At 37.1% G+C, this 17,871-nt stretch overlaps 1 protein-coding gene across 1 annotated transcript in view; it reads right to left on the reverse strand.

Moving 5' to 3' along the window:
* Positions 1-10,153: 10,153 nt before the first annotated feature.
* ttn.2 (titin, tandem duplicate 2) overlaps positions 10,154-17,871 on the reverse strand; it is a 162,185-nt gene continuing 154,467 nt past the window's right edge. The window contains exons 235-237 of the mRNA XM_077215908.1: positions 11,979-17,744; positions 11,583-11,879; positions 10,154-11,487 (exon numbers count right to left, since the gene is read on the reverse strand). Coding sequence (XP_077072023.1) covers positions 11,189-11,487; positions 11,583-11,879; positions 11,979-17,744 — 6,362 coding nt within the window. The 3' untranslated portion in view covers positions 10,154-11,188. The remainder of the gene's footprint in view (positions 11,488-11,582; positions 11,880-11,978; positions 17,745-17,871) is intronic.

Here is a 17,871-nt window from a genome sequence, read left to right on the forward strand (position 1 = left end):
CGGGTGCTGAACTGTAATTCCACATTACAAGATGACAAATTATTAGAACATTGAAATTTATTGCAAAAAAGTGTTGAAAACATGTTTAAAAAAAAAAAAATCCACAACAAAACAGCAGGTAATCACTGTCATAAAGAATTGTTTAAATTCCAAAACTTTTACACCAAATTACAAAAAAAAACCTGACCAAATAAAATGTCAACAAATAAAATTAATGTTTATGCACTCCCAAGGCCTGAACTTCAACCTTGCCAATGTTTCTCTAACACACTTTTGAACAAAAGTTACTTTTGTTTTTGGCAAAGGTCAATGAGCAAGCCATTTTTCTTTTTTTGCTCAATGACACTTTGAAGTGGCTCCTTCATGCACATTTCTTTGCATTGTTCTGCAAACTGTGACAGTTTCTGGCCTCTGTGGAATGTTTCTCGCAAGGTCTTGTAGGCTTCACCGTCACAAGCCTCTAGCTCAGCTATCGCTGCAGTATCCACTATTGTTTTGCGGTCGACCCCACACTATATATATATATATATTTTTTTTTTAAACTTTTTCCTAACAATAAATATGTTTCATGATATGATACGATGAAACGCTCTCGATAGGATTCAAAACAATGCAATAGAGTTATCAAAACAGTGTCCCAAATAGTGTGCTTGAACTTATTCACAAATCAAATTTGAAATTCAAGAAATGTTTTTTAAATATGTAATTACACAATACTGAATGCTATTTGAGAGCAGAAAGAACTCTTAATAATGTGGAAAATCCAAGGCACATTACATGTCACACAAAGGTTTTTCATTTTTTTCAATATCAATTTAAATATCATTATTGAGTCTGTTTTTACATGAACAAATATTGTTACACCAAATATTCATTTAGCTTTCTATGATGTTAATTGAGAAGTTAAAACTATTTATGACATTGTTTTTGATAATGCACTTACTAGACAACATTTTACACTAGTATTTAAAACGTTTTCCCAGTACTTTAGGACCCCATTATAAGTATAACCTTGATGATAGCATAGTTATTATGACATTATGACAATAAGAACATACCTCTTCTGCTTTTTTGCATTTTTTGTCCAGCTTTCTTTGATTTTTTCTTATGTTTCCTTGATTTGTGGGGTGAAGACGAAACAGATGAATCAGAGGTGGAATAAGACACTGATTCATTGGAAGAGGATGAAGAGTCAACTTTGTTTGACTTTTTTTTCTTTTCCTTTCTTGCCCTTCTTTTGCCCTTTTTTTCATTCAGGTTGTCTACTTCATCAGAAGAGTCAGGGTTAACAATCATATTTCGCATTTTGGAGGAATCTCCTTGCATCTCATCCTTTGTTGACAATGCTGACAAGAAATACAGAAAAAAACTCGTATCAGTTATGCATGTACACTTAGTTCCCTGAAGAACCGCTGCATCCTCGCTATTGGTTGCATATGTGCTTCACGAAGCAATCACGCAGAGGTGTTCCCACAGCGATGTAGCTCAACCATAAGTTTATCAGTAATGAGAATACATTTTGTGCACAAAAAAACAACAAAAATAATGACTGTATTTAACTATTCATTTTCTTCATTATTATTTTTTATTTTTGCGCACAAAAAGTATTTTCTTCACTTGATAAACTTATGGTTGAGCTACTTTAGTCACTTAGACTATTACAAACATTGTCTTTTCTAATTGCCTGGGCCGTCAAGTTTCAATTACAATAGAAGCCTATGGAGGAGTGAGACAGCTCTCAGATTGAATCAAAAATATCGTAATTTGTGTTCCGAAGATGAACGAAGGTCTTACGGGGTTGGATCAACATGAGGGACAGTAATTGCTAATTTTAATTTTTGGGTGAACTATCCCTTTAATGGCCAATTTGCATGGGATAAGAAATCTCAGTAAAACTATTCGCACGGGATTAGTATTACCTGAGGTGATTTTCCCGGACCTTTTTAAAGAAGGTAAAAGTCGCCGTAATCTTTACTGACATTGTCCGTAATTATAACTGAGATTGCACATTTGAACGGGACTAAAATCACTGAGAACCTCTGGTAATAATTACTTTACCCTCCTTTCCATGATTAAATAGTCTCGTCCAAATAGGGCTTAAATCTGTCATTGTATATTGAATGCATTTGCAGCCTTTTCACCTAACTAGACTTGCGATGTTGTTAACTGTGGAGATGAAAAAGGGTCCAGTCTCAGTTAGCCATGATGATTCATTTAACTCGTTAACGAAAGGGTCCAAAACCACGAGTGTACCCTCTCCATAATGTGACATGTGATTGAAATGTCAATTGAGTCCTCAGAATTTTAAGCAAATTTGTATGCTCTTCAATCGTTATAAAGATTGACTTATACTTTATTTATGTTTTAATGAGTGCATATTAAAAAATGTACAGTACTTTTTATTAGACAGAGAGCATTTTACCATTTGTCAGACTGCTGCGCAGGAAATCCCTCTCGCTCTCTAGATCTCTGCATTTGTCCTCAAGGACTTTGATTTTTGATAGCAAAAATATGTTTTCTTCCTTAATTTTCATTAAGGACACCTGCAGGGTTGGTGCAGGTGGTGTTGATGCTTCTGTTGAAACAAAACACAAACATTTTATTTATGTTAAGAGAACAGCCAAAGTTGATTGGATTTATTATTAGATTAAATATAACATGTCATATGAAATCAAAATGTCATAAAAAATAAAATTTGCCTTGATGTTGTGATATAATAATTTATAATTAAAAAGTTACAGAGCTCTAAGTGTTCCACTGCCCTAAAAAGAGCATTTATTTTTTTCACCCTGCGAAAACAAGTTTTACAATGTAGAAATTGATAATCTAATGCATGTAATCTAAGTAATAGTTCCCACAGTTTTCATTGTACTCATTAAACTGATAATCAAACAGAAAGTTGCCCAGTGCTGTTGTGGTTACCAGGGTAACCGGTCCATAGCGCCATTTGCTGTCAGGGAGTAAATTAGAATTTCATTCGGCCCATGGTGGTCATGGGCAATCATTATCAGAATTATTCAGTGTTTTAGAACGCACTTAACTTATTTAACGGTATGCCATTTGGTGCCAGCTGGCATACGTAAAATAAGTTAAATGCGTTCTAAAACACTAAATAATTCTGATAATGATGTAGGCCTACTATACATATTTGCGGTATTTAGAAGTGGCCACAAATCACGTTAACAAAACCGCTTGTTCATTACAGCGATATCGTATTACCGATAACCGGTGTTATACCGAATTCTTATAGTGATGGTAAGTTTAGGATTAGCTCAATACAGTTCAATTACTGCGGTCACTTTGGTGGGCCACAGAATTCGGCACAACACAGGCATGATATGTCTGATTAAGACGCAACGTTACATACTAATATACTGTACAACTTTAAGAAAACATATAATGAAATATACAATTACCGGCTTCTTCGTTATTCTCGTCGATCAGACGTTGAGGTCGAGCCCTTTTCCGCGGATTTTTCTTCTCCATCGCCACGCTTTCTTCCGAGCTGGAACTGTATGTCATACGGTTCTCCAATCCTATTTGCGTACAACGCCCATCTCGGCTAATGAATTCAATCATTTGGTGTGACTCGTCGAGTTCATTACTCCAAAGTGTAATAATATTAATGATTGGCTTTATCCCAGTTCTTTTAACATCTTCCAACATTTTAATAACGTTTTTGTTTTTTATTCTGTCTTGCTTAAGCTGTGTGTATGCCATGTTTGGTCCGCTAAATGGCTCTTAAATGAAACGCTTCTTTCCGGATGTTTTCAACCGGTTCGCAAATACTGATCCGGAATGGGCAAATGCATCCAAATCCCTTTCAGGTATATGCTTTAAGATTTAGATAATTTTGTAATCGTCCTGGGATCACATGCACTTTCCCTGAAATTTCAAAAGTAGAAAAGTAAAGCTTCTAAATGTTAAGTTATTATAATACTATCACGAAAAACTCAATTGTCCAATGAGGGCATTGCTTTTTCAGATATTAAGTGGCTTTAGGGTATTACGTAACTTTTCCAAATAAGGACAAAAAGGCGCCTACTGAACCGGATATTGTAGGTCTCCCTCCCCCCTTTATTTCATATCCCCTTGCTGTATAGTTTTGCTTGGTTGCAGGTTTTTGAACAGCAAAATAATGGCACTTGGAACGAAAGTTGTTTCACTTTGTGAGCAAACCAGCAGAAGAGGGACCAGACGATTAATTGAATGGCTACAAAAACATAGACTCATGAAGTCAAGGATGAAATGCAGACTGTGTAAAAAAAAAATGAAATTCCAGAAGACACAAACAGGAGATGGATACCAATGGTAACAATATTAATACATCTTTTTTTATTATTATTATAACTACAATTTATCATGTTTATTGTATATTTTACGATATTGAATTTCTAATCTAAATTATGTTTATTGTGATTTCAGGGAATGTAAAAAGCGAACACATAGTAAGAAAGTGAAAAAGACATGCAGGGCGGGATCAGTTTTTGAGAAAAGCAAGGTCACCTTACAAAACTGGATGAAGTTCATGTACCGGTAGGTAATAACACTGATCTATATAATGTCATTATATTATTATATTATTATTATATAGAGTTAAGAATTTTTTCCAAGCTCGATTTTACAAATACAAACACATCAAGGACAAATAATCTACCGATTGGTGAGTCAAAAACTATTTTGGGCTTAGGCTAATATTGAATTGGTGTGGTTGAATTAATGCAAAACATTTGCCTTTCAATTGAGCAGTGTGTGATTTTACTTTTGCTGACTGACAAACATAATTGGCCGTTGCACAACAATTAAGGATTAAGAATGGTTGCATTCTGATGCTGGAGTGGACATGAACTACCGGTGTGTGTCTGTGCCGCGCTTGTGTGTGTGTGCGTGCGTGTATGTGTATGTGCGTGCGCGCGCGAGAAAGAGAGAGTAGGCTACACCACGATATTCATACGTTTTTTGTATGAATATCGAAAATATCGATGTATGTATACAATTATACTGTTAATGTTATTTGATATGCCTTGCTTGTGCGTAACGTTTACTGTTATTACGTATTATTATCCTAAACAATAAATCAGATAATCTGGCTTTCATAACTCAGTGCCTACCCTCTTTAAGACATCACCGCACGTCACTGGTAATAATAGGCTGTAAAAATAATTCACAGATTTAATATCTTGATCTGCGATCATGTCTCTACTCTACACCAGACATCCAGTCGCATCCAGTGTAGCAGCATCACTGATTATATGGGTTAAATTTGCTTTTGTCACGGATCTCTGATGTAGACGGTGTTAGTTTAAGCTGTGAATATGTAGGTGCTAGTTAAAGTACCGTAAAAAAACAGTAATGAAATTAACTTCTTTTTTTTTTTTCAGATACTGTCAAGGACTAAGATTAAGGCAGGTCGACATGATGCAGGATGGCATAGCTGGAAGTTCAGCAACCCTGAGTAAAATGAGTCAAAAGCTCAGATTGGTCTGTAAAGATGCTTTAAAGAGATATAAAAAGAAGACTGGACAGAGTATGGGTGGAAGAACAGAGTTCATTGTTATAGATGAAAGCAACTTCCGCCATAAAAGGAAGGTGGGATATATTGTATTATTATTAATAATTTTATGTTTATGAGTTCAAGGGAAATTTCACAGATGATGGCAACATTGAAAAAAAAGTAAAATATAGCTTTTAAACAAACTTCAATTTAAATGTGCGTAATAATTAAACAATTTAAAAATACATGTAGGCCTACTGTAAAATATTTCCATGTTAAATTACAGTAAGCTACTGGCAGGTACATTTACCAGCATATAATTCTACTGTGTACTGTAATCACAGTTTATTACTGTTAAAAACATTAGACTACTGTGCTGTATAGAATACAGTACAAGATTTACATACAATTATACTGTTAATGTTATTTTACTGTTCCTATGGTAATCTCCATTAAGTGTTAAATACTGTAAAATTCCTTGAAGAACTGTAGAATATGATCTTTACAATATAACAGACACTAATATTTTATTATTTTTTACATTATAATATTAAACCCTCTGAAAATTGATTGCATTGAAATAGCTCAGTGAAGAATGACATTACATTTTTTATTAATTTTATTAAATTCAATACAGTATCTCACGCATTCAGTAATTCACTAATTAAAACTTAAATACATTATACACCCTATAATTAAAAAAAAAATCCAGATCTGAATGACTTTCTTTCTTCTGTTAAACTGTTAAATCTTCAAAAGAATATCTCAGCTCTGTATGTCATACATTGCAAGTGAATGGGTGCCAACACTCCAAAGCTAAAAATTCATCATGATTGAGATTAAGGCTAAAAACATTTACACTGATTTACATTGAGAAAGGAGATATATTTTGTTTTGTTTTCACCCAAATACTTTTGAATTACTTCAGAAGATACTTATTAAAGACTATTTGTATGTTTTTGAAGTGTTTGCAGCCATTCATTTGCATTGTGTGGAAGTATAGAGCTAATATATTCTAAAAAGCTTCATTTGTGTTGAGCAAAAAAAAAAGTAATACACATCTGGAATGCTGGAATGAGTGTGACTAAATAATAGTATTGTAATTTTAGGCTGAACTATTCCTTTAATGTACTCTGATTTCAGTATCAGTCTTTAATGTGCAATAGTAAGCAAATTGAGGAACAAACCTGGAACTTAAAATTGTATTTAGTAAAATAGCACCCTTGCATTTGATTTATTTATTTGTTTGTTACAGTATTTTAATATTTAAAAATAAAAAAATGATATATTCTTGTTACTACAATGAATTTGACATGTTTCTTAGCAAAACATAAAATGTTATTATTTTACTGTGGTTTGGATGAAAGTTCTGTAGAATTTTTTATTTTATTATTATTTTAAAGGACAATGCTTATGCAGCCAATCAGAAAAAAGCAGTTATTAACAGTATTTTTGTATTTCTAGTATGGACGTGGGAGAGTAGGTGGAACATGGAAAAGGAAAAAGTGGGTGTTTGGCATGCTGGCCATTAAAGCTCAAAGACGACGACTGATTTTGCGACTCGTAGAACGCCGTTCAAGAAATCATCTCATTCCCATTATCAGAAGACATGTTCGCCCAGGATCCACAATTTTAAGTGATGAGTGGAGACCCTACAGGGCTTTGACAGGGCTGGGCTACTCTCACTACTCTGTGAATCACAGCAAGTTCTTTGTGAACCCAAATCATGGAGGACACACACAACATATTGAAAGGGCATGGTCTACATACAAAAGTCAGATCTGGAGATTGAGAGGCAACAAGACCGAGAAGCTCTTGAAGGAACACCTGGCTTGTATTGAATGGACTTATTGGATGGGGATGGAGCACAGATATGGTCCTCTGGGGCGTTTGTTGAAGGATATTAGAAAATATTACTGCATTTAAGACATTACAACAGATGTTGTAATTCAAACATTGTTCAGTAAAGTTGTTTGAGGATATGAAGCTAATAAAAAATAATTAAACTGACACTTGAGCCATAACTTTATTGAAATACTAAAACAATCACTCATTACTAATGCATGGGTTCCCTTTTTCACTTTAGAATACTGTTCCACTTTCTAAGAAATTCCCTCAGAATTTTGTGGTAATTATTTATTAATTACTAATGGGTTCCCTATATTTTCACTTTAGAATACTGTTCCAGGTTCTAGATAATTACCTCAGAGTTATGCAGTAATTACTAATGGGTTCCCTATATTTTCACTTTAGAATACTGTTACAGGTTCTAGATAATTACCTCAGAGTTATGCAGTAATTACTAATGGGTTCCCTATATTTTCACTTTAGAATACTGTTCCAGGTTCTAGATAATTCCCTCAGAGTTATGCAGTAATTACTAATGGTTTCCCTATATTTTCACTTTAGAATACTGTTCCAGGTTCTAGATAATTCCCTCAGAGTTATGCAGTAATTACTAATGGGTTCCCTATATTTTCACTTTAGAATACTGTTCCAGGTTCTAGATAATTCCCTCAGAGTTATGCAGTAATTACTAATGGGTTCCCTATATTTTCACTTTAGAATACTGTTCCAGGTTCTAGATAATTCCCTCAGAGTTATGCAGTAATTACTAATGGGTTCCCTATATTTTCACTTTAGAATACTGTTCCAGGTTCTAGATAATTCCCTCAGAGTTATGCAGTAATTACTAATGGGTTCCCTATATTTTCACTTTAGAATACTGTTCCAGGTTCTAGATAATTACCTCAGAGTTATGCAGTAATTACTAATGGGTTCCCTATATTTTCACTTTAGAATACTGTTCCAGGTTCTAGATAATTCCCTCAGAGTTATGCAGTAATTACTAATGGTTTCCCTATATTTTCACTTTCCTTCAGTAATTTTTAAGTAATTCCTTAAGAATTATGTAGTAATTCTTTTTTAAATATTCATGGGTTTCCTGTATTTTCACTTCCCCTCAGTCATTGCCTAATTTGAAATAGTTTACCCAATACAGACACACATACTGTATTGTATATAAATTCATAATCCTACCTGCGGTAAGTTGGCTAGTTATGGCAAGGCACTTAGAGTTGGGATGGGGTTCCATTCCTAAGTTTATTTCTTCTTAAAGACCTCACTCACAAAGCAATAGACCATACAGGAAAAAAAATGTTGCTTAAATGACTATTTTTGGGAGTGCAGTAATTCCACTAAATCCATATTGCATTTCTATAGTAGTAAAAATAATGATACATACATACATAATAATAATACTAGCATTGGTAATAAAGAAAAAGACCAACCTGATTATTGTAATGGCTAATTGTGTGACTGTTCATTAGTAGTTACTTCATAGTTATTTTTGATGAACCTTAATTAGTAGATACTTAATAGTAGTTCTTCAGGAGGCATGACTGAATTCAGTAGTTATTGATTAGTTAATTGTTACTTAACCCAATAAAAAAAATGATATTACTTACCGATTAGTTAACACATCTTCCTTAGTAGTTAATAGTAGTGACTGAAGTGTTCATAAATAATTACCTATTAGTTCTGCAATAATTCCGTATTAATTATGCATTAAGTAAGATACAGTATTCTAAAGTGTTACCAATAATTTTGATAAATCAGATAGCTGTCCGATTTGAGAAAACAAATGAAGTGGCCAGGTGTACCGTGTAACAGCCCCATAGTATAACGACCTCATAACTGTCAAAAGATCAAGGAAAATTTGAATTCTCAGCTCATGACCCCTTTAAATATAGATACATCTTTATAGTCCCAATAGCAGTGAGGGGATTACTCTGTCTTTTGTAGTTTGATTAACAGTAAAAAAACACAAAAAACACAGCAGCAGGTATAGGCTGCTGTCCCATTAAGCCCGAATGCACTGATCCAATATAGCCTTCCCTACTGTGTGTTTTCTGTTTACGTTCATTAAGATATAAACGACTATGTTTACCAGGATACTCGCCAAGATGGACGTTTTACATAATTTTGTGTGAATTTGTCCGTTCAAGCGCAAGACTGAAAGAGAATTTAATTCAAGTTGCACACTGTCTGAGGCAGCTTTCAGGGCGTGTGCTTCAAATGTTTACATTTGCATCTGTAATAATGTAGGGAAGCACTCGTTATAAATCACGTAACAGTTCATGTTTCACTTACACAGACGATTTAGTTTTAATCCAAATGATGCATGTGTGCCGAGTGAACGATCAGCAATCAAGAGCATGCAACAGAAGTGCGCTCTCTCTCTCTCCCTCCCATCAGTTAACGTTAGTAATACATGCTTCGTTTTACTTTCTTTGCCATTTACATATCTGACCGAACTACAAACTTTCCACTGATGTCTGTGACAAAGGGATGTGCTTAACAAGCTCACGCGTCTGTGCCACAGCCATGGGCCCCAAATCGGTATCGGTGCATCCCTAGTTATATTCATAAATAAATACATAGCCGCTGTTGCAAAGTGGACTGTGCACATTCACTTGTTTAAGTCTGTGTTGTGCCTCAATCCTATTACATCTCTTTCAACACTACTTTCCTGTCTATTCTCTACTTTCATATAAAATGAAGACAAACAGTCCAAAAGAATAACAAAAGAATGAGTAAATCATTGTACCATAATTAAACAAGACACATTGAAACCACTGAATAAAGACAAGGACAACATTTAGTGCTGAGAACATGCTTTATTGAATCATTAATACTCAAGGAGGTTGCATATATAGATAATTCTACAATTCTACATTAAATCAAACCAAAGTGCAGGGCATTAAGATACTAAACTGTTTCTTTCTCATTGCACAGCAGGTGGTGTTACTGCGGCACACTTTCTTGATGTTTGCCCAACAAGTGACAAGGTGAATTCTAAAGCTAACACACAAACACACAATGCTTCAAAGCAAACCTCCAAGAGGAGGCTCTGTTTCTGCAAGTAAGTACAAGATATACTTCCATTATTGGCCAGGAGATGTTAATTTTGAAAGTTTATTCAAGCAGTCCCTTGCCAGAAACAGAGCACATTAAACATTTTTGCTCATAAAGTGCAGGCCGCTCGCACCTTGAGCATGTCATTAAAATGGTGGTATGACATAGTCAGTCAGAACACAAGGCCTAGTCGCCCTGCTTACATGAGGGTACAATGCAAACAACACTCAAGGCCTTACGTTCAAGTAACAATGCATAAGAGTATGTTATAATATCACTGCACGTGTAAACATGCAGGCATAACTTAGTCTCCCAGATTTAGTGTAACGTCAACAGGGAGCCTCTCTACCTGTTGAGGCAATCTTAAGACTTCAACTTATTGTTGAGGCACAGAGTTTAGTTTCAGGTTTATCAGGGTATTCGTTCCATGTGAAACTTTCTCCTGACAAACATTTAGTTCCATTTGTTTCAGTTAATATTGTTATAAATAACAATTCATACATTTTCCATAACCGTTAAATTCGGCTATATACATTATGTACATGTCACAGAAAATTGGATCAAAAATCCTAAGTCATAATTATCCAATATGGCACATTTTATAATACTTTAGACCTTAGTCTAGATTGGCAAAAATTAATGTCAGGTTTGGTATAAAAATAGTTTATATTTACAGGAACAGATATCCAGGTAACTTATCAAGATTTTTTTTTTCATTTCATTTAAAAAATACAAAGTCGCTTAATGAAGAAAGGGTTGGGGGTATAAATTATGGCTTTACTTTGATCGAATACTGATGGTAACTGTTGCCATGTCAGATCCATTCTCATTGGAAAGTTTGAGTGTGTATGCCCCAGCATCACTTTCTTTCACATTAGTGATGATGAGTGTCGTCAGGTCTTCTGTGGTGTCAATATGGAACCTGCTACTTTCTTCCTCGCCAGGCAGTTTCTTTCCACCGCGTGACCACTCAATACGAGGTGCTGGCTCTCCAGAGAAAGCACAGGTCACCGTTAGAACCTTTCCAGTTTCAATGCTGATATCTTCAGGAAGAGCTTCAATTCTTGGAGCTAAGCCTATAAAATATAAATTGATTTAAAATTATATTCTTCCATATTACAACATTATTTTACAAATTCTTATGCATGCTTGTTATTAAACTGGTCCTTACCTTGAGCACTGTGGAGGGCTGCTCTAACTGAAGATTCTTCAACATGTGAATGACTTGACATTATACTGCTTGAGCTCATTGCATATACTGACTCTGATGTCATAGAGGATAAGCTAGACATTGACATAGTTTCAAATGTCATCTCAGCCATTGAAGAGCTGCTGAAGGATGCTTCTTGCATTGTGCTCTCCATGTGGATGGATTTTGAAGTAAAACTTTCATGCATGCCACTAACAGCAGCACTTTCCTTCTTAAGAATCATTTCACTTCCCCCATGTATTTGGGAAGACACAGATTCTGGAAAAGAAGACAATAAAGCATTGGCACTAAGAAGAATGGGCATCGAGACTTTAAATGGATGAGAATTTAATATAATTTATGGGAAGTTAAATTTACCTTGAACAACCTTATGTGTAGCCACAAATGCAGTTATTTTTGTGTAGATTGCTTGAAACAATTGACCAAGAAATGAGAATGATGTTCTTGACATAGCTCCTCCTTCATTTATGATTTCACAGGAGTATTCCCCTTGGTCACTCTCAGAAACATCAGATATATAGAGACAGCAAGTTCCATCTGCAGATGAATGAATCTGGTAGTGACTACTTTGACTGAGTTTTCTGCTGTCCTTGTACCACACAACTTCTCTTACTGAGCTCTCAGCAACAAATATCATCTTAATTTTGTCTTCATAAGCTTCAGCTTTGAGTTGCTGAATGATCTTTGGTGGTGCTTCCTTTGACGGGGTTGGGGATTTCACTGTAAGTGGAGATTTAACTCTTTTAGGTGACATGATCGGCTCAGGAGATTTGACTGTTGGTGGGGATTTAGCTCTCTGAGGTTCAGGAGACTTCAGGCCTGTAGGGGATTTAATTCTCAGAGGGGAGGCAACTGGCTCAGGAGATTTAACAGGAGGTGGAGATTTTACCCTGGCAGGTGAAGCTATTGGCTCAGGGGACTTAAGAGCTGTTGGAGACTTTACTCTTTGAGGGGTGGTTGGTTCAGGAGACTTAATAGGAGGTGGAGACTTTACCCTCTGAAGAGAGCCAACTGGCTCTGGTGACTTCACTCTGAATGGGGATTTGATACCCTCTGGAGATTTAATTCGAGGTTCAGGAGATTTCACACCAGTGGGTTCTGGTGATTTAATTTGGGGTTCCGGAGACTTTACTGAGGGCACAGGAGATTTTAATGAAGGCTCTGGAGATTTAACTGAGGGCACTGGGGATTTCACAGAGGGCTCTGGAGACTTTACTGATGGCACTGGGGATTTCACAGAGGGTTCTGGAGACTTTGCTGATGGCACTGGGGATTTCACAGAGGGCTCTGGAGACTTTACTAATGGCACTGGAGATTTAACTGATGGCACTGGAGACGTCACTGAAGGTTCTAGTGACTTCACTTGTGTAGGTGTAACTTCCTCTTTAAGTATTGGTTTGTGAATAGTCAATGTAAACCTTGCCTCTTGCTTTCCTTCTGAATTTTCTACTACCACAGTATAGCTGCCTTCATCAGAAAACTCAACTGATGAAATTTCAAAAGTAGACTTATACTGAGTTGTAGACACATGAATACGGTGTGAAGAGACAATTGTTCTTCCCTCATGCATCCAAGTGACACTTGGTGCTGGCTCTCCATCAATATCACAGACAAATCGTGCAGAGACACCCTCAGATACAGTCAGAGACTGTGGTTTTGTAAGTATTTTGGCTGAAAGAGTAGCTTTAACTTTCTTTACTGATACTTCAGTAGATGTTTTTTCTGATTCTTTTATCTTTGATTCGAATGACACATGTTTTTCAGATGTATGCATTTCAGAAGATGAATATGAAGCTGATGATAGGTATTCAGTGGATGCATATCTAATTGGAGATGATGCAAGCTTCTGAGATTCATATTTTTCAAAGGCAGAAACTTCACGTCTCTCAGTTAGTTTTGTTTTGGTTTCTTTGATCTCCAAATTAGTTATTGACGCAGAGGAAGCTCTGATTGTTGTTGAATGATAATAATCAGTTTTTGTTATATCAGGTACAAAGTGTGTCGGAGCCTCTTCATCTCTACGTCTTGATGAGTACGTAGTAAACGCTCCACCTGAAACATCAAGAGTTCCATAGTCTGATGCCTCCCCCTTTGAATTTGTGCAGACAACACGGTATGTGCCACTGTCCTCTGCCTGACAGTCACTAATTTGGAGAGACAGAACTCCACTCATATTTGTGAACTGGTATTTGCTGCTCTCTTGTATTTGTTGTCCATTATGGAACCACTGGATATCAGCATCTGGCTTTGATTGAACATTCAAAGTGAATTTAGTGTTTTGACCACGTGGTACACGGTGAGAACGGATTCTTACTGTGATACGTGGAACATGGTCAAGACTGAAGGGTTGCTGAGTCACAACCTGGTATTTGCGCTCAGATTTGAGAGCTGCTTTTCTTGCTTCATATCTAGACATGATGTCAAATCTTGCAGACCTTTCAAATCTAGAGGAGGATCTGGAAGATCTTCTCTCAGTGGATACAGGACTTGGTGATCGAGGGCGTGTTCTCTCAGGGGTGGGTGATCTTCTTTCAATGAGTTCAACTTCAGCCTCTGTTGAGATGCGTGCACGGGGTTGTCTGACGAGTTCAGAGACAGGACGCATCAGTTCAATGTATGTTGGAGACAAGGATCTCCTCCTTCTCAAGAAATATGAAATGGGAGGAGGAGAGCCTCGAGCTTGCTCAGTTTTTGTTACATGTTTGGTCTCTTCTACACGTCTCATTTCAGCTTTGTGAACAGGTTTTGGTGAGGCAAGTCGCAGTGCAGACAGCTCAAATCGTATGGGGCTTCCACTGGGTGGGGAGGCAGAGAAGCCAAGTTCTAGTTCTTCTTCAAGCTCTTGCCTCTCTTTTTCAGTTCTCTTTATTGTCAGATAGTCCTCACCCTCGAGGAGCTCCTCATCTGAAAGATCTCCTAGTGAGCGTCTTCTCAGTCTGAAGGATGCCTCAGATTCTGGGGATGGTGATCGCCTTGCTGGTCGAACAGTCTCTAAATCGTCTTGTGTAAGTTTTGGAATGCGCCACTTTGGTCTGTACTGATCAGTTATTCTAGGCAGTGGCATGACATAAAATTGCTCCCATCTGGAAAGACGAATACGCCTCTGTCTCTTCTGAACAATTCTTTCCATTCTCTCAGGAATCTCATATTGGTCACGCAGTTTCTTGTACCATTTCATGTCAGATAACGGCACAAAGTGTTTGATCAAGTTATCTTCACCAAGAACAGTTGGATCATGTGCACGAGCTTCAGGGATTTCGTAAGGCATACGCATCTTCTTATCTTCTTCTTTTATTTTCTTTATTTCTTGATCCTCTTTATCAGAGATGTCAAACTCACCCTGCACATGCTTGGTGCTCACTGCAGGTTTATATAATTCAGCAGCTTCCTTCAAAGCCTCCTGAGCTACAGGATTAAGTGTAACAACCTCTGCCGTTGAGAACTGTTGTGCCATTTTCAGTGTCTTTTCTATTTGGTTTCTAACATATTTCTGCCTCTCTTCCTCACTCTTGAACTCCCTCCTTGTGTATGTCAGGCGTTCAACTTTGAGAGTAGCTTGACAACTTGCTGATCCAGCTGTATTTGTTGCAGTGACTCTGTATGTGCCCGAATCCTCTATGAGTGTTTCTCTGATATGTAGAACATGATAGTCTACATCCTCTAGAACGACTTCAACTTGTGGTCTGAACTCAAGAGGTTTGCCATTTTTCTCCCATTTCAGAGTTGGTGCTGGAGTTCCTGATACTCTCAAGTCAAAGCGAACACTTTGCCCCTCAACACACTCAATATTGGCTAAGAGACGTTTGAACATTGGTCTCATAGTGTCCTCAGCAATTAAGTGTGGTTTCACAGTGAGACGTGCCTTGCAACTATCCTCACCAAACTTGTTGTTTGCTACAACAGTGTATTCAGCATCATCACTGAGGTCAAGATTGTGTATCATGAGTTGATAAAGACCCTTGTCACTTGTGAATGTGTATTTTTTAGGATCTGGTTTGATTCTGTGCCCAGCCTTCAACCATGTAACACTTGGCTCTGGATGGACTGTTATGGTTACACCAAAGCGAACATTGTCACCAATGTATGCTGCACGGTTGTATAATGGCAAAGTAAACTCTGGTGGCCTCTGCAAAATTTTGGCTTTGTCAATTCTACGCCTTGGTTTCTTGAGTGACCGTCCCAGATAGTATTCACGGTAGGACCGAACAGTCTCGATAAACAACTCAGCATAAGCACTATCCTCCCGGTCTTCACTAACAACCTTGCATCTATATAATCCATCATCACATTCTTCAATGTCTTTAACATAGATGCTAGCAACTCCATGAGCATAACTGATTTCATATTTGTGACTTGCAATCAGTTTGCGGGACCCAAAGTACCAGGTCGCTTCAGTGTTTCTGTCATAGTTTTCAATGCAGCAAACAAACCTGACATGTCCTCCCTCTTCAGCAGATCCATGCATGACAGGACCCGCTCTCAAGCCTTGTTCAGGATGTCCAACTTTCACTCTACCAATGGAAACATTTCTCTGGTTTCTGTAGCCACCACCATAGGCAACACGTGCCGCTGAAACAACAGTGCTCCATTCCTTTTTCACCAGGGATTGGTAGTATCTTCTGTGTCTCAAAGTCTTGATGACCTTTGAACTAATATGTTCCAATTTCATCTTGAGCCAAGGGTGCTCCAAAGCTTCGGAGGCAGTCATACGTAGCTTGCCGTCTTTAGTCAGCAGTCTGTCGACAAAGTCCATACCCTCAAGGCTGGTCTCTTTAAAGGCTTCACTATCAAACAAATACTCTGCATTTGAAATGTGCTCAACCATTTTCAGATGTGATTCAGCAGCAAATGGATTAAGTCCGCTAAGGAGGACATATACAAGAACACCTACAGACCACATGTCAGTGGCAGTGGTTACAAAATCACTGTTGTGGATTTCAGGTGCATAGTACTCAGGGGCAGTGAACTGAATCCTGATGTTTTCTCCAGGTGTAAGTAACCTGGCTTGACCCATTTCAATTATCTTAATTGTATTGCTCTTCCTTGTGGAATAAACAATGTTATCAGGTCTGATATCAAAATGACAATAGTTGCGACTATGGAGGAACTTCAGGGCTCCACACACTTGTCTCATATAACAAACAATTTCTTGCTCTGTGAGGTCAAAGTTTGTACCAAGGCGCTCAAAGATGTCCATACCAGACATGAATTCATAGATCAGGACATATTCTTCCAGGCTATCAAACGATTCATGAAGATATAGAAAATTTTTATGTCTTGCAATATTGAGTGTCTCAATTTCTCTTGCAACCAACTCTCTATCTGCATCTTTAACTTTGATAAATTTAGCCAAGAATGTCTTCTTAGAGCTAATTTCAATACAGCGATGGACAATGCCAAACTGTCCATTGCGTGCAAGTTCCTCAGAGATTGTGTAGAGAGATGGTACAAGCTTGACTTTTGAATGTGGTGCCTCCTCCATTATAACCACTCTTGTTTCATCTACTTCTTCATCATAGTTTCGAATTGCTAACTTATCTTCTTTTGTAGTCACAGGGTCCGTTGGCACAGATGGATCACTCAAGCCAAATCGGTTTTCTGCAATCACACGGAACTGGTATTTTGTTTTGCCAAAGAGACTCATCACAGTGTATTGGGGCTCAGGAGTCTGAGCAACACGAATCCATCTGTCTCCAGTGGTAGGGCACTTTTCTATAATGTAATTGATAATTTCACTCCCTCCATCATTTCCAGGACTCCAAATGAGGGTGAGTGTATCTCTGCTAATATCACTGACTTTAACATCCTTTGGTGGATCAGGGACATCAGCAACATCAAGTTCAACTGTCTGCTTATCCATGCCAAATCGATTTTTGGCACATATTATGTAGTAGCCGGAATCCTTCCTTTGTACTCCCTTTTGAAACACCAGGGAGGTGAATGATCTTGTGAGAATGACTTGATGATAAGCTGTATTATTAATAATATCTTGTCCCTTTTGCCAAGTGACTATAGGATCAGGTTTTCCACTAATTGGAATTTTGATGGTAACCACTTCACCACGAATGGCATGAACAGCTCCCATGCCTTGGAGATGTAATGGTAAGTAAATTTTGGCAGGAACTAGAAAAAAAAAAATCAATGATAAGACAAAACTTAATATGGAATAGTACATTCTAAGCAGTCGTTCAGAATGATAAATGTATAAAGATATTAGTTTTAAAAAAGTCCTCAGGTTGAACAACATGTT

The sequence above is a fragment of the Siphateles boraxobius genome, unplaced genomic scaffold, assembly GCF_051911475.1.
Source record: "Siphateles boraxobius isolate OS27281-9 unplaced genomic scaffold, OSU_SipBor_1 7, whole genome shotgun sequence".
Lineage (NCBI taxonomy): Eukaryota > Metazoa > Chordata > Actinopteri > Cypriniformes > Leuciscidae > Siphateles > Siphateles boraxobius.